Source organism: Salmo trutta, chromosome 3, assembly GCF_901001165.1.
Source record: "Salmo trutta chromosome 3, fSalTru1.1, whole genome shotgun sequence".
In the NCBI taxonomy this organism is placed as follows: domain Eukaryota; kingdom Metazoa; phylum Chordata; class Actinopteri; order Salmoniformes; family Salmonidae; genus Salmo; species Salmo trutta.
The window spans coordinates 68,259,757-68,281,634 of NC_042959.1; the positions used below are offsets into that span (position 1 = coordinate 68,259,757).

Sequence of the window (21,878 nt, forward strand, 5' to 3'; positions counted from 1 at the left end):
GGAATACCTGGGATAGGATATAGTAATCCTTCTAACCCCCCCCCCAAAAAAAATATATATAGATGAACTATTGTAAAGTGGTTGTTCCACTGGATATCATAAGGTGAATGCACCAATTTGTAAGTCGCTCTGGATAAGAGCGTCTGCTAAATGACGTAAATGTAATGTAAAATGTAATTGGTCGCAGTCTGGAGCCCTGTAAGGGCAGACTCAGAAACAGAGAGGATGAAGAGAGAGCCTGACCATTCCACCGGAACTGTTTCCAACAGGACTGTAAGGTTTGTGCAGAACTGAGACACCTATTCTCTGGGGTAAGACTATGAGGAGCAGCCAGCCAGCCAGCCAGCCATCCAGCCAGCCAGGTGATGATACTGATTCAGTCTGAACAATGGCATCTCCCTGTTTGCAGAGGCCAATGTTAGAACCCCCAGGATGGGGAAAGGGAGCAAAGAAGGTCTTCTTACCTTCACAGAGTCCAGCAAACTCTTGGGGAAGAATCTTCGTAAACCCACATCTTTTCTGCAGAGGACAGAGCAGAAAGAGTACTACATTACAGCATTGGTCAACAAGAATATGTGCTCATTACACCAAAACGAGGTCAGCAGCAGGTGAAATTGAATTAATCATCTATAACCAGAGTAGAGATTTTTTTTATTTATATCAAATCAATATTTTTTTTGCCATTTTCATTGTCACTGACTCTGTATCAAGCCTGGAATGTGAAAACACTACTTCTAAAATACATTTTTTTAAAAGGAGAGTTACTTAAAAAGAGAGTGTCTTTAAAACAGCATAATTCCCTCTTAAAGCACCACTATGTATTCAGTTGGCTCCAGATAGAGCACCTGTCAGCTGGTAGATGGCAACAGGACTGAGCATTTCCATAGCTAGCTACTGTGTAGTCAACGCCACACACTCACCACCCCTCCATAGCCCTATCATTTGGTTAAGAGCCAGCCTGCGGTCTCTCTCTGTATAGGCCAAGTACACAGTCTGGCCTAGATATATAACATCACCATTCACCCAGGCAGTTTGGCTGACTAATATCCCAGCGTGGTGGAGTGGTGTTGTTCTGGCTCTGCAACATACAGTCAGTCTGAAAATACATACTAACGCAAATATGTCCAGAACAAACAAATCATTTGCTTTGGGAACATAAAGACACCAATGGCCTTTCGCCTCCACCACCATGCTCCAACGAGGAACATAAAACTCTAGCTCCTGATATAGGCTGCATCCCCAATGGCACAGTATTCCCTATAGTGCATTACATAGTGAGACAAAAGTAGCACACTATGTAAGGAATAGTGTGCCACTTGGGGCGTACAGTAGCCATAGCCTACCCGCTGTGGCTGATAGGGCAAATCTTCAGATTGCATCTATTTGTTGAGAATAAGCCAGAGCCAGGATTCTGTCGTAACCAGTGGTGACAGTGTGAAGCTGCTCAGTTAAATTGGAACTGATCGCATTTTAACTGCTTTGCAGATATGAAACAAACAGACAATCATAATATCAGTCAAAATCATCAAATTCCCAGTTTATGCTACAAAATTAATTTCATAAGAGGTTTTAAAAATAGGTTCTATTTGACTCAGCGTTCCACGGCGTACACTAAGGCATTGTTTGCAGAATAGATTAATGCAGTTCAATGCAAGATTAATATAATTCACCAATACATTTCAGAAAATACTGCTATCAGGTTGTAAATCACAGCTGGCCTGGTACATTGTTTGCTTGCTCCATTCAGGATGCACTGACTTTTTCCCCTCATATCGTTTTTTAGTGGCTATATACAGTTATTTATTTAGCTAACTAGAACTTGAATGACTGTTATCCAGTTAGCAAGCATATCTCGTGTTCACAAATTCACTCTGGTTATCTAGCTACTCCGATTTCAGAACACTCTCGTTTGAGTGTTTCCAGAGCGCAGAATAACTGATGAATTAACGAACGCGCAACACCTGCTGAATATGACCGGTGTCAGTAAACGGTCAGAGTGAGGTGTTCTCTCATTTCTGTCTCTAAGTAGCTAGCTAGCAAGTTAGCCAACTTTAGCCAGTTAGCTTTGGTGCTTGGTTGGGACAAGCATGGATTGGCAAGCAAGCTTAAGAAGGACGAGTAGGCTTCCCCATTGTTTATCAGTGTAATTTTGACGGCCAACTAGCTGAACAAGTTTGAGAGGGTTTATCTAATGTTCCTTCATTACATTTTAGCACATATTGCTCTGGCTAGCATTAGTTTTTGATCTTGTTGTTGATGATGTGCATAAATAACTAAGGGAGCGAGAGCCTACCTTTTCATGGTTGTTTGATCAATAGAACTGTAAAGTTTCCAAATGTATGAGGACTCCCGTGGTATTTAAAGAAATCCATTCAGGTCTATTTTGTGGCTTTTGGTGAATGCGTTCTAATGATCTAAAGTCGCGTTGTTGCAACTGCCTGTAAACACAGTCTAGTTCAAAGTGAATGATGACAGGTCCTACTGCCTCTAAACACACAGTCCAGTTCATAGTGAATGATGGCAGAGCCTACTGCCTGTAAACACACAGTCCAGTTCAAAGTGAATGATGACAGGCCCTACTGCCTGTTAACACACAGTCCAGTTCAAAGTGAATGATGACAGGTCCTACTGCCTGTAAACACACAGTCCAGTTCAAAGTGAATTATGGCAGGCCCTACTGCCTGTAAACACACAGTCCAGTTCATAGTGAATGATGGCAGACCCTACTGCCTGTAAACACACAGTCCAGTTCAAAGTGAATGATGGCAGGCCCTACTGCCTGTAAACACACAGTCCAGTTCATAGTGAATGATGGCAGGGCCTACTGCCTGTAAACACACAGTCCAGTTCAAAGTGAATGATGGCAGGTCCTACTGCCTGTAAACACACAGTCCAGTTCAAAGTGAATGATGACAGGCCCTACTGCCTGTAAACACACAGTCCAGTTCAAAGTGAATGATGGCAGGCCGTGTGGCAAATGGCTTGTTTGCATAAAGGCCTACTGTAGCTCTGATTGGCTATGGCACACTGGTCTGTGTAGACTCCGGTCCTGTACGAGAGAGATGTTTTAATTCGGTTTTATTTACTGCAGTGTCTATTAATTGTCCAAACGCGAGGCTACTTTCCCACTCTATATTGCTACATAGAATTTTCAAATGCCTTAGTATACGTAATTCCAAAACAGTCTAAGAAATTAAGAAAACGTGAAAATGACCATATGTAATAAAAGTGTGATGTTCTTCCTGGGGGTGTATATGAAGAGATTTTAACAAGATGTCATGTTGCTAAAATGCTGTCAGTTCCACTTTATTTTATTTATTGAACCTTTATTTAACTGGGCAAATCAGTTAAGAACAAATTCTTATTTACAATGACGGCCTACCCCAGCCAAACCCTAACATGGATGACGCTGGGTCAATTCTGCTCCACCCTACGGGACTCCAAATCATGGCCGGATATGATACAGCCTGGAATTGAACCAGGGTGTCTGTAGTGACAACTCTAGCACTGAGATGCAGTGCCTTAGACCGCTGCGCCACTCGGGAGCCAAAAGGACCTTAATGAGTTCAGCATGGCTGTTTCCCAGCAGGAACCCTGGGCTGCATCCCACATCGCACCCTATTACCTAATAGGGCAAAACTTTTCACCAGGACCCTATAAAGACACATCCTTGGTTAAACTGATAGATATTATCGGGCAGCCACCTTCCCAGAGTGTGAAAGGCTTTGGCAATGTAAACATGTTTCACATGCCAATAAAGCCCTTTGAATTGAATTGAAAGGGCTATAAAATAGTGGGGGTCTTGTTCACACTATCACAGTGCCATCACTGGGGTGTGGGGACATTATAATGACGCTGAAGAAGGTGATGAGAATGAGGATAAATTATTCTAACACTATAAATAGATCAGACACATTTCAACAGAGACTACGTCCCAAATGGCATCCTATTCCCTACATACTGCACTACTTTTGACCAGAGATATAGGGAATAGGGTGCCATTTGTGAAGCGTCCAGAGTGAGAGGTTCACGAGGAAGGCAGTCAATTTACACTGGCCTACATACGTCTAGCCAGGAGAGAGGACACACACGGTCAAAGGCTCAGCACAGCACAGGCTCATAGAGGTGAATTGTAGGATCTCTGTTCGAAGACAGTGTTAAGATAATGACGTGTATGTTGTTAATACAGAAATACATCCTTTTTAAAAGTCTAATTCAGCCATTTTTTTTATCTCAATATAAATCATTTCTATGTAACAATTAAGTACTGGAATTGTTTTCAACTAAAATTGTCAAAAATAAACAAAAATAGCTTTTTAGCAAATAGCAGTTTCTCAAGCAAGAATTTTGCTAGGACTGTCTTGGAGTGGTCTGAGTGGGGAGGGGGAAACTGAAAACAGTCTGAAATTGCAGGCAGTCTTTTCAAACAGCTCTTACACTAAAAGGGCATTATCATAATTTTCCCAACTTCACAGTATTATTCCAACCTCAAAGTGTGGAAATATATATAAAACACAGGTAAAATCTAGTTTTGACTGCACTGGGCCTTTAAGTAAAATAATCACTTACTCTAATAATTCATAATTTGATTTCTTATCCAGGGCATTTCCTCGCATTTCCCTAAAAAATCTCCTGTAACAGAAAACAAAAGATAATAAACAAATTGTGAGTTGTCAAAATGTATATCTAATTATGGAATATTGGACGAGTACATGAATTCACTGTTTATAAGATATCAAATATCAAGTATTTGAAATAGAACTCACCTGATTTCAAGGCAGCCCAATTTAAGTGCAATGTCTTGGTCGACTCGATCAGCTACCTCCAACATGTAGTCACTCTTGACCTGAGAAACATCATCACAGTCATTCTCCATGACAACATGTAGTCACTCTTGACCTGAGAAACATCATCACAGTCATTCTCCATGACAACATGTAGTCACTCTTGACCTGAGAAACATCATCACAGTCATTCTCCATGACAACATGTAGTCACTCTTGACCTGAGAAACATCATCACAGTCATTCTCCATGACAACATGTAGTCACTCTTGACCTGAGAAACATCATCACAGTCATTCTCCATGACAACATGTAGTCACTCTTGACCTGAGAAACATCATCACAGTCATTCTCCATGACAACATGTAGTCACTCTTGACCTGAGAAACATCATCACAGTCATTCTCCATGACAAAGAGAACTCCTAAAGTAGTGACAGGTAGTGTAGTGAGTATTGTGAATCTACTGTAAGACAGCAACAGGTAGATGGAAAGAGGTCCTCAGTTACTTGTGGTTGTCATCAGATGCTCGGCTGGTAAAGCAATGCCAGGATAGTCGGTTCGATTCCCTGGACCACCCACGCGTAAGTCGCTTCGGATAAAATCGTCTCCTAAATGGCATATATTATATGATTATATTATTAATTAGTTAGTCTGATTGAGCTGCAGCTGATGGGTCCAGCTCACATGGACTGACTTTAATGAGCCACGAGACTTGAGGCTAACTCAGTTCTCTAAGAGAGAAAACACCAGAGCTTGTATGTAACAGCAGCAGGTGGCCGTCCTATCACCTCTGACCAGAACATCAGCCATCAATGTCTATTCATTTCTAGGTGGTTCTATATGTTGAATCGCTGCCGTTCCTAACACCCAGCAGGGGATGGCTGCCGTTCGTATCATTACATTTACATTTACGTCATTTAGCAGACGCTCTTATCCAGAGCGACTTACAAATTGGTGCATTCACCTTATGATATCCAGTGGAACAACCACTTTACAATAGTACATCTATATCTGTATCACCCGGCAGGCGATGGCTGCCATTCATATCACCCAGCAGTGGATGGCTGCCATTCATATCACCCAGCAGGGGATGGCTGCCGTTCATATCACCCAGCAGTGGATGGCTGCCGTTTGTATCACCCAGCAGGGGATGGCTGCCGTTCGTATCACCCAGCAGGGGATGGCTGCCGTTCGTATCACCCAGCAGGGGATGACTGCCGTTCATATCACCCAGCAGGGGATGGCTGCCGTTCGTATCACCCAGCAGGGGATGGCTGCCGTTCGTATCACCCAGCAGGGGATGGCTGTCGTTCGTATCACCCAGCAGGGGATGGCTGCCGTTCGTATCACCCAGCAGGTGAATCTACCAGACTGTAGCCACACAGAGCTTTCCGCTGTTGGACTTTCTGGTGGGTTTCTTCTCTAAGAACCTCTGGCCAGCAGCCCAGACAGCTATATAACGCACTCTCAGTCCCACTGCACCACCCCAGCAGGGCCGTTTCACTGTCACCAGAAGCTATTTAACAGAGTTTATATAGCCTGCAGCCATTTGAAGTATAGCCAGCTGACATTGTCACACATTGTCCTCTACCTGTTGTGAAAAAAATCATAAGACACTATAGTGTATTTCTCTGATAAACAGAGAGGGAAGAACTCTAAATGGTTTCTGTCCACACCTGATGGTCCCAACTCAATCTGAATATTGTTTCTGTCCACACCTGACGGTCCCAACTCAATCTGAATATGGTTTCTGTCCACACCTGACGGTCCCAACTCAATCTGAATATTGTTTCTGTCCACACCTGATGGTGCTAACTCAATCTGAGTATGGTTTCTGTCCACACCTGATGGTCCTAACTCAATCTGAATATGGTTTCTGTCCACACCTGACGGTCCCAACTCAATCTGAATATTGTTTCTGTCCACACCTGACGGTCCTAACTCAATCTGAATATGGTTTCTGTCCACACCTGACGGTCCCAACTCAATCTGAATATGGTTTCTGTCCACACCTGACGGTCCTAACTCAATCTGAATATGGTTTCTGTCCACACCTGACGGTCCTAACTCAATCTGAGTATGGTTTCTGTCCACACCTGACAGTCCTAACTCAATCTGAATATGGTTTCTGTCCACACCTGACGGTCCTAACTCAATCTGAATATGGTTTCTGTCCACACCTGACAGTCCTAACTCAATCTGAATATGGTTTCTGTCCACACCTGACGGTCCCAACTCAATCTGAATATGGTTTCTGTCCACACCTGACAGGTCCTAACACAATCTGAATATGGTTTCTGTCCACACCTGACGGTCCTAACTCAATCTGAATATGGTTCTGTCCACACCTGACGGTCCCAACTCAATCTGAATATGGTTCTGTCCACACCTGATGGTCCTAACTCAATCTGAATATGGTTTCTGTCCACACCTGACGGTCCCAACTCAATCTGAATATGGTTTCTGTCCACACCTGACGGTCCTAACTCAATCTGAATATGGTTTCTGTCCACACCTGACGGTCCCAACTCAATCTGAATATGGTTTCTGTCCACACCTGATGGTCCTAACTCAATCTGAATATGGTTTCTGTCCACACCTGACGGTCCTAACTCAATCTGAATATACATTTACATTTTAGTCATTTAGCAGACGCTCTTATCCAGAGCGACTTACAGTAGTGAATGCATACATTTCATACATTTTTTTTTTCCTGTGCTGGCCCCCCGTGGGAATCGAACCCACAACCCTGGCGTTGCAAACACCATGCTCTACCAACTGAGCTACAGGGAAGGCACAATATGGTTTCTGTCCACACCTGATGGTCCTAACTCAATCTGAATATGGTTTCTGTCCACACCTGACGGTCCTAACTCAATCTGAGTATGGTTTCTGTCCACACCTGACGGTCCTAACTCAATCTGATTATGGTTTCTTTCCTCACCTGATGGTAGAAGTAGTTCAGTGTAGGTTTGTCTTCTGAAAAATGGTTCAAGAATCCTTTTGGCAAGTAGCGTATCCGTAGCTCATACCTGTGGAGAAAGAAATGCCATATGGTTAGCTCAATGCTAAAGAGGACGAAGGACAACTCAGAAACAAGGTTCCAAAGGAACACATTGATACAGAAGAGTTAGGACAGAGCAAATGCTGTTTTGATATCTAACAACCTCTGTGTGTTATTATACAGCGCTGTGAATGTGTAAGCTGTATGGTACAAGCCAGCACGTTGTCATTATTCTGTACTTTCCCAGAGGATCCTTTCATATGGAACTGATCAAAGAGTCTGCTTCCCAAATGGCACCCTATTACCTACATAGTGCACTACGTTTGACCAGAACCTTATGGGCCCTGGTCAAAAGTAGTGCCCTATATAGGCATAGGCATCATTGAGACATCATCATCATCATCTTTGGCAGGGAGAGACCTCCATGATCATTCCTGGAATAACTATAACATCCAGCCACAGCCTTCTGATCAACCTACAAGGTGAAATAAACTACTGAACAGCTTGAAATAGCTGCATGTTCAAACTCTGTTCTAAGCCTGTTCCCTCTAATTACAAAGTCTTTGACTAGAGAAAACCTTTCTGTCATATCAGATCAGATGGTCTTTGAATGTAGTTCTGGTGTTTTCTACTCAGCTGTGATCTACACCAGAGAAAGATAATAGAACAGCAGCCAGTGGAAGGTACATGACTCAGTCCATTATGATTTTATGTGTAAAAGGCAAGTCATTCATTTGATGTCTGTATGAATGGCTTGAGGACAGTGTCATGGGTATTGAATGAGTATTTTAGAGTGTCTGCTGGTCTGTCAACACTTCCATTGAACCAGTGTTCTAGAATGTTTCTTCGATGAACATGCTATTGACATGACTGTGAGATCCAATGTTCAAGATAATTTTCTCTTCAACAATAAGGTAAATTAGGATCATTTTCTCCTAATGTATCAATCGCTTGCTTTTACTGTGCAAACTACGCACCATTCACCAGCTCAACAACGGAGACACAGAAAGACAAGCAGTAACACGCTCCATGGCATGAAAGCATTGAGACGAGGTCACCCCCCCCGCCCCCCCCACAACACAGATATCCATCCATTATCCATTCTTCCTTTCAACAGCCTTGTACAGCCTGGTGAGGAACGCAAAGCTAATGAGAGACATAGCATGTGGTCTGACACTGGATGCGTCCCAAATGGTCACCCTATTTCCTATATAGCCCCTACGGGCCCTGGTCAAAAGTAGTGCACTTTAAAGGGAACATGGAACCATTTGGGATGCAGACATTGAAATGCTCTAAACAACAGAAATGTAACAAATGGACACTGCAATAGGTCTACTTCCTGTGTTAAATCACTACAGCATCTGAAGGGTGTTTGATTTTTGCTATTACTGACGATACAGGGCTTATTCTATCGCCAGAAGCAATTAAGGCTGAATAAAGAGACTATTTCATAATGAATGAGCAGCACAGTCACTGAGTATCCCCTGAGCTAACTTCACCAGAGAACCACTAACAATAGCACACAGCCAATTCATTTCCTCTGTATTATTTAGCTCCATTACTTCTGCACTGATGCCTGACTGAGATGAGGTGGGGACAGACAGAATGAGCTCTGCTGTGGTGGTTGTGGTCTACAGTATAAAGCATGCATTATCTCACTGTGTTCAATGGTAGGTCCTACCGTCCTATGCAAATACAATGCTGCTTAGGAACAGAACAGGTTGTTCTGCGAGGTAGAACGTATTGTATCATTGAGTATTCTTAGAACATTCACTTAGAACAGTTACATTCCATCTTGATTTGTGAGCATCACAGTTGGGATTCATATATAATTCTGAGAAGGACAGGTGGCCAGGGTTTAAACTGAGTCATGAAACGCCTGCTGTCATGTTTTTATTCTTTGGGAACATCTGACTAGGCCTGTTACATTATTCAAATGTATTCTTCCAGCTGGACACATTTCAGAATTGAAGAGACACATGCGCGCACACGCACACGCACACGCACACGCACACGCACACACACACACACACACACACACACACACACACACACACACACACAAAGTTATAATAAGGTGAGTGAGAAGCAACCTCCCAGAGAACAGTAGTATCTGTTGGAGGAAGGCTGGATAAAGTTCTAAAACACGTCCTTTACCTCCCAAACATGTCAACACACTGCCCTGTCTGGCCATGAAGGAAGCAGAGGTGAGGGGGAGTACAGTCTGGAATATCACCCAAATAAAAGCTGTCTAGACATTGCTCTGCTATCTCTGATATGGCATTTCTCTCTCCATATCTTCCACTCAGTCAGGAGTAGAAGGGAATCACATAAACAGATAGTTCAGTCCTCTCTAATTACTATCCTCCTCAACACGTTCTCAGTTGACTTTGTCAGTGAATCTCTCATTGTAGTCTAATTTCCCTTCCAACAACAGTGATGATACAGGAGGAGACATGTATATTAGCCTATAAAGGCCTAATTACATTGGAACGCCATATGAAGGGTTTTCAGCCTGCTTCTGAGGAAGCATGATTTATGCAGGCAGACTGGAAGGAAATTCAAGGCCACTTGGCCTAACTAACAGCATGGCAACAATTGATTTTCGGTTCCGTTGCAACTCTGCCCAATTCCCCCATCCGTGGGTTTACATTTGAAAATACAAGGCACATAAAATCCTGATTTCATCCCTTTACTACATTGATCAAATAACCAAGCACCTTGCAATGACATTGACAACACACCTCTCCCTAGTAACAAGGGCACTTCGTTCCATGACATATTTTAGCCCCTTGGCTTTGCCACTGGTCTGAATCCATTAAAACAACCAAATTTGTTCCCATATTTTCCCGTCCAAAAAACAGGCCTAGGAAATCTGCCATTTTAGCTAGTGAGCACTAGTTAGACAGTTTAAACACGGTCATGCGTTTCAAGTGGCAAGGCTATAGCCCGGATGTCTTACTCACATAATTGAGTTATGAATTAAGTTATGCAAAGGTCATAAGGTGCTGTACATGCACTTATAATGCATTATGACGATGGTATTCATAGGAAGTGTTTGAATATTTATATTAAAGCAGAATTACATGGAGCGAATATGCATAAAGGCGGCAGCGTAAAGGCTTTTAAGGTGACAGAGCAGTGAAAAAATGGCTTTATACAGTATTTCAACATGTCTATGTAGCCTGCTCCCAGATCAGTTTGTGCTGTCTTGCCAACGCAACAATGACAATAGGAGTTGGTCAAACAGCACACACGGACGGAACTGGGACCAGGGATCAGCAGTGTAAATATAGCTTCATACAGTATGTCTCTGTCCTAGTTCTTACCTCCACTCGTCCTGAGGGTGGAGCAGCTCGTACCTCTCCCTGACGCGGGACACCCCCATGTCGGGGTGCAGCCAGTGGATGTTCCCTGAGCGCAGGTGGCTGAGACGCAGGCCCAGACAGGAAACACACTTCACCTTGTGGATGTCTGCTATCTTCTGGATGATACCCTGTCAGGGGACGCATGTGTAGACACACACTTAGGCTATAGAGTCACTCTGAAATGAATTTCAGTCAATGTCAATGGACTGACGTGTAGACAGTATACACACTGAGGTTAGAGGAGGAATCACTCAGAGATGAGATTCAATCAACAACACGTCAGTCATAATCCTAAAAAGATCAGTATGGCTGTGTTCCAAATGGCACCCTATTCCCTTTGCAGATGAAGAGTTTGATTGACAGTAATTGACAGTAATGAATTGTCCTACAGATTGTAGTTTGTGATTCAGAGGGCAGGAGATATAGATACATGAATAGCAGTCATAGTGACATATTGCTAGTGTGACAGACAGCAGTGGGGAGGGCCTTCCTTGGCCCATCCATCCCTGTAGTCCAGGGGTGACTTGAGGACTCCAGGGGAACCATCTATTCACCCATCCATCCCTGTAGTCCAGGGGTGACATGATGACTCCAGGAGAACCATCTATTCACCCATCCATCCCTGTAGTCCAGGGGTGACTTGAGGACTCCAGGGGAACCACCCATCCATCCCTGTAGTCCAGGGGTGACTTGAGGACTCCAGGGGAACCATCTATTCACCCATCCATCCCTGTAGTCCAGGGGTGACTTGAGGACTCCAGGGGAACCATCTATTCACCCATCCATCCCTGTAGTCCAGGGGTGACTTGAGGACTCCAGGGGAACCATCTATTCACCCATCCATCCCTGTAGTCCAGGGGTGACTTGAGGACTCCAGGGGAACCATCTATCTATGACAGTAGATAGAATAAAAAGAAAAGCTTGGCAGAGTTACACTGAATGATAGATCGTCCTCTCTCTCTCTTCCAGGAAGAGATTGTCATTGCATGCGGAAGCAAGGGAAGGGGAGCAGGGCGGGTTAAATAATCCATCATTGAAATGCCACTGTGGGGCTTATGACACAATCTGAGAAGTGACACCCCCGCTTGGTTAAAATGATTAACGAGAAGACCTTCCCATCTCTTTCAGGGATGACATGTTCCATTATATCCCTCAACATCGTCTGACATCACTACTTCAGGTATTGAAGTTAGAGGCCATTGAACCATAAATTAGAAGCAGTCTACTTTGAAATGAAGCGCTTTTCCATTACAGAGCCAGACACCTAACAGAAGAGATGTGGTAGCAAAGCCTTTTGGAATCTTTTCCAAGAAACACTTGTTTAATCACCTCGTTAACTAGCTATTCTTTTCATCTCCTAAACTCTCTTACAGTCTAATAAGAAAAACTTGTTTTCGTTTTCCGTTACAAAACATTGTAGCTACAGTGTGCCCTACTGAACGGCAGGTAGCCTAGCGGTTAAGAGCATTGGGCCAGTAACCAATAGGTTGCTGGTTCAAATCCCTGAGTAGACTGGTTGAAACATCTGTTGATGTGCCCTTGAGCAAGGCACTTAACCCTAATTGCGCCTGTAAATCACTCTGGATAAGAGCGTCTGCTAAATGACTAAAATGTAAATGTTAAATGAACATCACCCAGGTGATAGGGGGATTTCTAGAGATGCTTGAGTCCCAAATGACTGCCTATATATGACACATTTCAACATAGGGCTGTATTTTACCCAAAACGCCCAGACTATTCTGTTTCCATCTAAAGGCGTTAGCATGCCTCAGTTCGGCTGGTGGCTAGCCTGAAGTCATCTAGGCAAACTGAATGAGTGTGCTCGCATACTCCCTTAAAAAAACCTTTGCTTGAAAAGCTAGAAAAAAACGCAATAGTACTGTTTGTCCATTTTGAGACACCGTAGCCAGTATACACTTCATCAAAATAGTAAGAATTAATCTAAGATAACTCAATAAATCTGTCATTCATTTTGACGTTTATGCGGAGGAGATCTTGGTTGCACAATTTTACATCTAACTAAGATGTTTTGTGCAGTATTTCTCAAAAACAATTGTATGAAAGCGGGTCATCTCTCATTGAATGACAACAAAGACTTTATTGAAGTACGCCTACTGTTGACCAATCACCGATGAAGGGGCCTAGACTTCAGCTACTGACTTCGGCTTGCCTCAAGAAAGATGTTGTGTGCCTGAACAGCTGGAAAAACCCTTACCGAAGTCCAAAACAAACTAAAACGGCACAAAATGTCGTCATAATATATGCACTGACTCTTCCTAATTGTTTCGCTGGGAACCATTTGGAAGCCTTAAGCAGGCTGGCATCCGTGTCGGCTGGCATCCGGCTGGCATCCTGTCTAGTAGGTAGAGTAGATAGGTAACTGTCTGTGTGTCTAGTAGGTAGAGTTGATAGGTAACTGTCTGTCTGTCTGTCTGTCTAGTAGGTAGAGTAGATAGGTAACTGTCTGTGTGTCTAGTAGGTAGAGTTGATAGGTAACTGTCTGTCTGTCTGTCTGTCTAGTAGGTAGAGTAGATGGGTAACTGTCTGTCTAGTAGGTAGAGTTGATAGGTAACTGTCTGTCTGTCTGTCTAGTAGGTAGAGTTGATAGGTAACTGTCTGTCTGTCTGTCTGTCTGTCTTTTCATCTGTCTAGTAGGTAGAGTTGATAGGTAATTATCTGTCTGTCTAGTAGGTCGAGTTGATAGGTAACTGTCTGTCTGTCTGTCTGTCTGTCTGTCTGTCTGTCTGTCTGTCTGTCTGTCTGTCTGTCTGTCTGTCTGTCTGTCTGTCTGTCTGGTAGGTAGAGTTGATAGGTAATTATCTGTCTGTCTAGTAGGTTGAGTTGTTAGGTAACTGTCTGTCTGTCTATCTGTCTAGTTGGTAGAGTAAATGGGTAATTGTCTGTCTAGTTGGTAGAGTAGATGGGTAACTGTCTGTCTAGTAGGTAGAGTTGATGGGTAACTGTCTGTCTGTCTAGTTGGTAGAGTAGATAGGTAACTGTCTGTCTGTCTAGTAGGTAGAGTTGAAAGGTAACTGTCTGTCTGTCTAGTAGGTAGAGTAGATGGGTAACTGTCTGTGTGTCTAGTAGGTAGAGTTGATAGGTAACTGTCTGTCTAGTTGGTAGAGTAGATGGGTAACTGTCTGTCTGTCTAGTTGGTAGAGTAGATGGTCAACTGTCTGTCTGTCTGCCTAGTTAGTAGAGTAGATGGGTAACTATCTGTCTGTCTGTCTAGTTGGTAGAGTTGATGGGTAACTGTCTGTCTGTCTAGTATGTAGAGTAGATGGGTAACTGTCTGTCTGTCTAGTTGGTAGAGTAGATAGGTAACTGTCTGTCTAGTAGGTAGAGTTGATGGGTAACTGTCTGTATGTCTGTCTGTCTGTCTGTCTGTCTGTCTGTCTGTCTAGTTGGTAGAGCAGATGGGTAACTGTCTGTCTAGATGGTTAACTGTCTGTCTAGTAGGTAGAGTAGATGGGTAACTGTCTGTCTAGTTGGTAGAGTAGATGGGTAACTGTCTGTCTAGTAGGTAGAGTAGATGGGTAACTGTCTGTCTAGTTGGTAGAGTAGATGGGTAACTGTCTGTCCAGTAGGTAGAGTAGATGGTTAACTGTCTGTCTGTCTGTCTAGTAGGTAGAGTAGATGGTTAACTGTCTGTCTAGTTGGTAGAGTAGATGGGTAACTGTCTGCCTAGTTGGTAAAGTATATGCGTAACTGTCTGTCTGTCTGTCTGTCTGTCTGTCTGTCTGTCTGTCTGTCTGTCTGTCTGTCTGTCTGTCTGTCTGTCTGTCTGTCTGTGTGTCTAGTTGGTAGAGTACATGGGTAACTGTCTGTCTAGTTGGTAGAGTAGATGGGTAACTGTCTGTCTGTCTGTCTAGTAGGTAGAGAATAGATGGGTAATTGTCTGTCTAGTAGGTAGAGTAGATGGGTAACTGTCTGTCTAGTAGGTAGAGTAGATGGGTAATTGTCTGTCTAGTAGGTAGAGTAGATGGGTAACTGTCTGTCTGTCTGTCTAGTTGGTAGAGTAGATGGGTAACTGTCTGTCTAGTAGGTAGAGTAGATGGGTAACTATATGTCTGTCTGTCTAGTAGGTAGAGTAGATGGGTAACTGTCTGTCTGTCTGTCTGTCTAGTTGGTAGAGTAGATGGGTAACTGTCTGTCTAGTAGGTAGAGTAGATGGGTAACTGTCTGTCTGTCTGTCTGTCTAGTAGGTAGAGTAGATGGGTAACTGTCTGTCTAGTAGGTAGAGTAGTTGGGTAACTGTCTGTCCAGTAGGTAGAGTAGATGGGTAACTGTCTGTCTGTCTGTCTGTCTGTCTAGTTGGTAGAGTAGATGGGTAACTGTCTGTCTGTCTGTCTAGTTGGTAGAGTAGATGGGTAACTGTCTGTCTAGTAGGTAGAGTAGATGGGTAACTGTCTGTCTGTCTGTCTGTCTGTCGAGTAGATGGGTAACTGTCTGTCTGTCTGTCTGTCTGTCTGTCTGTCTGTCTGTCTGTCTGCCTGTCTAGTTGGAAGAGTAGATGGGTAACTGTCTGTCTGTCTGTCTAGTAGGTAGAGTAGATGGGTAACTGTCTGTCTAGTAGGTAGAGTAGATGGGTAACTGTCTGTCTGTCTGACTAGTTGGTAGAGTAGATGGGTAACTGTCTGTCTAGTAGGTAGAGTAGATGGGTAACTGTCTGTCTGTCTAGTTGGTAGAGTAGATGGGTAACTGTCTGTCTGTCTAGTAGGTAGAGAGTAGATGGGTAACTGTCTGTCCAGTAGGTAGAGTAGATGTTAACTGTCTGTCTAGTAGGTGGAGTAGATGGGTAACTGTCTGTCTAGTAGGTAGAGTAGATGGGTAACTGTCTGTCTGTCTGTCTAATAGGTAGAGTAGATGGTTAACTGTCTGTCTAGTAGGTAGAGTAGATGGGTAACTGTCTGTCTAATAGGTAGAGTAGATGGGTAACTGTCTGTCTGTCTGTCTGTCTGTCTGTCTGTCTGTCTGTCTGTCTGTCTGTCTGTCTGTCTGTCTAGTAGGTAGAGTTGATGGGTAACTGTCTGTCTGTCTAGTAGGAAGAGTAGGTGGGTAACTGTCTGTCTAGTAGGAAGAGTAGATGGGTAACTGTCTGTCTAGTAGGAAGAGTAGATGGGTAACTGTCTGTCTAGTAGGTAGAGTAGATGGGTAACTGTCTGTCTAGTAGGTAGAGTAGATGGGTAACTGTCTGTCTGTCTAGTAGGTAGAGTAGATGGGTAACTGTCTGTCTGTCTGTCTAGTAGGTAGAGTTGACGGGTAACTGTCTGTCTAGTAGGTAGAGTAGATGGGTAACTGTCTGTCTGTCTGTCTGTCTGTCTAGTAGGTAGAGTTGATGGTTAACTGTCTGTCTGTCTGTCTAGTAGGTAGAGTAGATGGGTAACTGTCTGTCTAGTAGGTAGAGTAGATGGTTAACTGTCTGTCTAGTAGGTAGAGTAGATGGGTAACTGTCTGTCTGTCTAGTAGGTAGAGTAGATGGGTAACTGTCTGTCTAGTAGGTAGAGTAGATGGTTAACTGTCTGTCTAGTAGGTAGAGTAGATGGGTAACTGTCTGTCTGTCTAGTAGGTAGAGTAGATGGGTAACTGTCTGTCTAGTAGGTAGAGTAGATGGTTAACTGTCTGTCTAGTAGGTAGAGTAGATGGGTAACTGTCTGTCTAGTAGGTAGAGTAGATGGGTAACTGTCTGTCTGTCTAGTAGGAAGAGTAGGTGGGTAACTGTCTGTCTAGTAGGTAGAGTAGATGGGTAACTGTCTGTCTGTCTAGTAGGTAGAGTAGATGGGTAACTGTCTGTCTAGTAGGTAGAGTAGATGGGTAACTGTCTGTCTGTCTGTCTAGTAGGTAGAGTTGATGGTTAACTGTCTGTCTGTCTGTCTAGTAGGTAGAGTAGATGGGTAACTGTCTGTCTAGTAGGTAGAGTAGATGGTTAACTGTCTGTCTAGTAGGTAGAGTAGATGGGTAACTGTCTGTCTGTCTAGTAGGTAGAGTAGATGGTTAACTGTCTGTCTAGTAGGTAGAGTAGTTGGGTAACTGTCTGTCCAGTAGGTAGAGTAGATGGGTAACTGTCTGTCTGTCTGTCTGTCTGTCTGTCTGTCTGTCTAGTTGGTAGAGTAGATGGGTAACTGTCTGTCTGTCTGTCTAGCTGATAGAGTAGATGGGTAACTGTCTGTCTAGTTGGTAGAGTAGATGGGTAACTGTCTGTCTAGTAAGTAGAGTTGATGGGTAACTGTCTGTCTAGTAGGTAAAGTACATGGGTAACTGTCTGTCTGTCTAGTTGATAGAGTAGATGGGTAACTGTCTGTCTGTCTGTCTAGTTGATAGAGTAGATGGGTAACTGTCTGTCTAGTTGGTAGAGTAGATGGGTAACTGTCTGTCTGTCTGTCTAGTAGGTAGAGTTGATGGTTAACTGTCTGTCTGTCTAGTAGGTAGAGTAGATGGGTAACTGTCTGTCTGTCTGTCTGTCTGTCTGTCTGTCTGTCTGTCTAGTAGGTAGAGTTGATGGTTAACTGTCTGTCTGTCTGTCTGTCTGTCTGTCTGTCTGTCTGTCTGTCTGTCTGTCTAGTAGGTAGAGTAGATGGGTAACTTTCTGTCTAGTAGGTAGAGTTGACGGGTAACTGTCTGTCTAGTAGGTAGAGTAGATGAGTAACTGTCTGTCTAGTAGGTAGAGTAGATGGGTAACTGTCTGTCTAGTAGGTAGAGTAGATGGGTAACTGTCTGTCTAGTAGGTAGAGTTGACGGGTAACTGTCTGTCTAGTAGGTAGAGTAGATGGGTAACTGTCTGTCTGTCTAGTAGGTAGAGTAGATGGTTAACTGTCTGTCTAGTAGGTAGAGTAGATGGGAAACTGTCTGTCTGTCTAGTAGGTAGAGTAGATGGTTAACTGTCTGTCCAGTAGGTAGAGTAGATGGTTAACTGTCTGTCCAGTAGGTAGAGTAGACGGGTAACTGTCTGTCTAGTAGGTAGAGTAGATGGGTAACTGTCTGTCTGTCTGTCTGTCTGTCTGTCTGTCTGTCTGTCTGTCTGTCTGTCTGTCTGTCTGTCTGTCTGTCTGTCTGTCTGTCTGTCTGTCTAGTAGGTAGAGTTGATGGTTAACTGTCTGTCTAGTAGGTAGAGAATAGATGGGTAATTGTCTGTCTAGTAGGTAGAGTAGACGGGTAACTGTCTGTCTAGTAGGTAGAGTAGATGGGTAACTGTCTGTCTGTCTAGTAGGTAGAGTAGATGCGTAACTGTCTGTCTAGTAGGTAGAGTAGATGGTTAACTGTCTGTCTAGTAGGTAGAGTAGATGGGTAACTGTCTGTCTGTCTGTCTAGTAGGAAGAGTAGGTGGGTAACTGTCTGTCTAGTAGGTAGAGTAGATGGGTAACTGTCTGTCTGTCTAGTAGGTAGAGTAGGTGGGTAACTGTCTGTCTAGTAGGTAGAGTAGATGGGTAACTGTCTGTCTGTCTAGTAGGTAGAGTAGATGGGTAACTGTCTGTCTAGTAGGTAGAGTAGATGGGTAACTGTCTGTCTGTCTAGTAGGTAGAGTAGATGCGTAACTGTCTGTCTAGTAGGTAGAGTAGATGGTTAACTGTCTGTCTAGTAGGTAGAGTAGATGGGTAACTGTCTGTCTGTCTGTCTAGTAGGAAGAGTAGGTGGGTAACTGTCTGTCTAGTAGGTAGAGTAGATGGGTAACTGTCTGTCTGTCTAGTAGGTAGAGTAGATGGGTAACTGTCTGTCTGTCTGTCTAGTAGGTAGAGTTGACGGGTAACTGTCTGTCTAGTAGGTAGAGTAGATGGTTAACTGTCTGTCTGTCTGTCTGTCTAGTAGGTAGAGTTGATGGTTAACTGTCTGTCTGTCTGTCTAGTAGGTAGAGTAGATGGGTAACTGTCTGTCTAGTAGGTAGAGTAGATGGTTAACTGTCTGTCTAGTAGGTAGAGTAGATGGGTAACTGTCTGTCTGTCTAGTAGGTAGAGTAGATGGTTAACTGTCTGTCTAGTAGGTAGAGTAGTTGGGTAACTGTCTGTCCAGTAGGTAGAGTAGATGGGTAACTATATGTCTGTCTGTCTAGTAGGTAGAGTAGATGGTTAACTGTCTGTCTAGTTGATAGAGTAGATGGGTAACTGTCTGTCTGTCTGTCTAGTAGGTAGAGTAGATGGTTAACTGTCTGTCTAGTAGGTAGAGTAGATGGGTAACTGTCTGTCTGTCTAGTAGGTAGAGTAGTTGGGTAACTGTCTGTCCAGTAGGTAGAGTAGATGGGTAACTGTCTGTCTGTCTGTCTGTCTGTCTGTCTGTCTGTCTGTCTGTCTAGTTGGTAGAGTAGATGGGTAACTGTCTGTCTGTCTGTCTAGTTGGTAGAGTAGATGGGTAACTGTCTGTCTAGTAGGTAGAGTAGATGGGTAACTGTCTGTCTGTCTATCTAGTAGGTAGAGTAGATGGGTAACTGTCTGTCTAGTAGGTAGAGTAGATGGGTAACTGTCTGTCTGTCTGTCTAGTTGGTAGAGTAGATGGGTAACTGTCTGTCTAGTTGGTAAAACTACAAATACATACCTCTGTATTCCCCATAGCAGTACTATTGTCTTGAACAGTCATATTACAGACTGTAATCTCGGAACTCAAATGATTTGCTGAACGCTCACCTCCGGCCTACTGTACGGATGATAGGGAGAGACTATACAGACAGTAACTTAAAGAAGCATAGTTGCTGTAACTGTGGTAAACTGTGTTTAACCCAATCAGCTGCTCAGCTCACCCTGACGTCAGTGGCATCTCCGTGGCGGATGTGGCTGGCCCAGGTGGATGGTTCACTGTTGCTCTCCAAGTAGTGGTGGATCTTGAGCACGCGGTCCATTGTCCCCGGCTTCGACACCCCACCGCCCAACCCAGCATGGTGGTTCAGGTTGGGGTCCAGGTACGCTGACGCCATGCTTCCTTTGGTGGGGGCTAGCTGTCTGTCATATTCTGAAGGTAGGGAGGCAGAGGGGAGAGAAAGAGAGAGAGAGGAGGGATGTAAAGAGAGATATCGAGAGGGAGGGCTTCTGGTGAATTCACACTAGACGACTGTGTAACTTTCTCACCATTATAACTTCATCTGTAACAGTAACAAAAGTGGACTGGAGAGAATAGAACAGACAAACGGATGGCTGGACAGACTGACAGATAACAGTGAGGTCTGCAGGCTGAAGTGGACTGAGCTGGGCTTGCTACAGTAGGCTGGCCAGACAGCTGGGTGGCTTTGGACAGTGAGCAGGGAGCAGCGCTGTCAGAAGCACTGCCAGCATTACAACAACCCTCCTCATGAACCACAAACTGGGGCCATTATATATAAGCTGTTTGGATTGTGGTAGAAACGGTCAGGGGTGAAATTTGGGGTGTGTGTGTGTCTGTGTGTCTGGGGTGTGTGTGTGTGTATGGTAATAGGTACAGCCAAGACAGTACCGCTTTTCTTGTTAAAACATGGCTTTTCTAGTGTTTTGGAAAGACTGACCCAGAGCTACTCAGTGACATTCCTCAGCCTTCCTGACTGTATCTGCTGTTGGCAACATCACTAGTATAGAGCACCACAGGAAAACCTGCCCTTACTCAACACCAAAAACACGCACATTCTCAGATGTCTACCTCCTCAATGTTACTTTCTGGTAACCCAGGCAGAACACATGTATGAAGACAGAGGTAAATATCCTAACTCTTGACAATCAGTCAGACAACATTGAAGCAATGGAGATTAGTACAAACACAACTGGTTCATTTGAGCCCACGACTGGACAACTTCCTTTCAGAGTTGTTCTTTAATAAACTCCTGTCAAACTCAATTCAAACACTACTATTCTGATCTATCACCAGCACAGCAACAACAGTCCAATCAGTCACTCCTCCTACCTTTACTGATGAAGGGCCAGCAGGTACACTCCACTGTAGAGTTCCGTAGTGACAACATTAGTGCTATAGCAACAGCACACTAGGTTACACAGTAGAGTATGTCCACTAGGTTACACAGTACAGTATGTCCACTAGGTTACACAGTACAGTATGTCCACTAGGTTACACAGTACAGTATGTCCACTAGGTTACACAGTAGATGTGTCCACTAGGTTACACAGTACAGTATGTCCACTAGGTTACACAGTAGAGTATGTCCACTAGGTTACACAGTAGAGTATGTCCACTAGGTTACACAGTAGAGTATGTCCACTAGGTTACACAGTAGAGTATGTCCACTAGGTTACACAGTAGAGTGTGTCCACTAGGTTACACAGTACAGTATGTCCACTAGGTTACACAGTACAGTATGTCCACTAGGTTACACAGTACAGTATGTCCACTAGGTTACACAGTCGAGTATGTCCACTAGGTTACACAGTAGAGTATGTCCACTAGGTTACACAGTAGAGTATCGACAGATCCATGGGATTTCTTCTTGGTTTCTTCCAGGCACAAACAAACTTCTTCTTACCCACACATTCCTCTCACTCTTTCCCATACACACACATGCGAAGTGAACAACACATTCACGTCTTTCCTGTCCAGTCACGTCACATCCTGGTTATCACAATGCGTCCTGTCCGCTCAGGAGCCACAGTGAGTCATCACTCCTGTCTCCTCACACGGCACAGAGCTCTTCCTGGCTGAGAAGAGGAGAAGCCTGTGCTGTGATCAACATGTCACTGCTGTTTCATGGTAGAGCTCTTCCTGGACTGAGCTGAGGGGGGCGAGGCCAGAGTCCTCTCTGCAACACAACATAGTTCCT

The 21,878-nt window shown here is 43.9% G+C and overlaps 1 protein-coding gene across 7 annotated transcripts in view; it reads right to left on the reverse strand.

The window, feature by feature from the left end:
* Nucleotides 1–21,878, reverse strand: part of LOC115185451 (focal adhesion kinase 1) — a 136,761-nt gene that overhangs the window by 81,082 nt on the left and 33,801 nt on the right. For 6 of the 7 annotated variants that reach the window (XM_029745768.1, XM_029745767.1, XM_029745766.1 and 3 more), the window contains 6 exons: nt 19,884–20,092; nt 11,120–11,286; nt 7,731–7,818; nt 4,767–4,846; nt 4,570–4,632; nt 465–519 (listed from right to left, as the gene is read on the reverse strand). In XM_029745768.1, coding sequence (XP_029601628.1) covers nt 465–519; nt 4,570–4,632; nt 4,767–4,846; nt 7,731–7,818; nt 11,120–11,286; nt 19,884–20,057 — 627 coding nt within the window. In that variant the 5' untranslated portion in view covers nt 20,058–20,092. Of the gene's footprint in view, nt 1–464; nt 520–4,569; nt 4,633–4,766; nt 4,847–7,730; nt 7,819–11,119; nt 11,287–19,883; nt 20,093–21,010; nt 21,799–21,878 lie in introns of those variants that run through there. The other variant, XM_029745765.1, reaches the window with a different exon arrangement.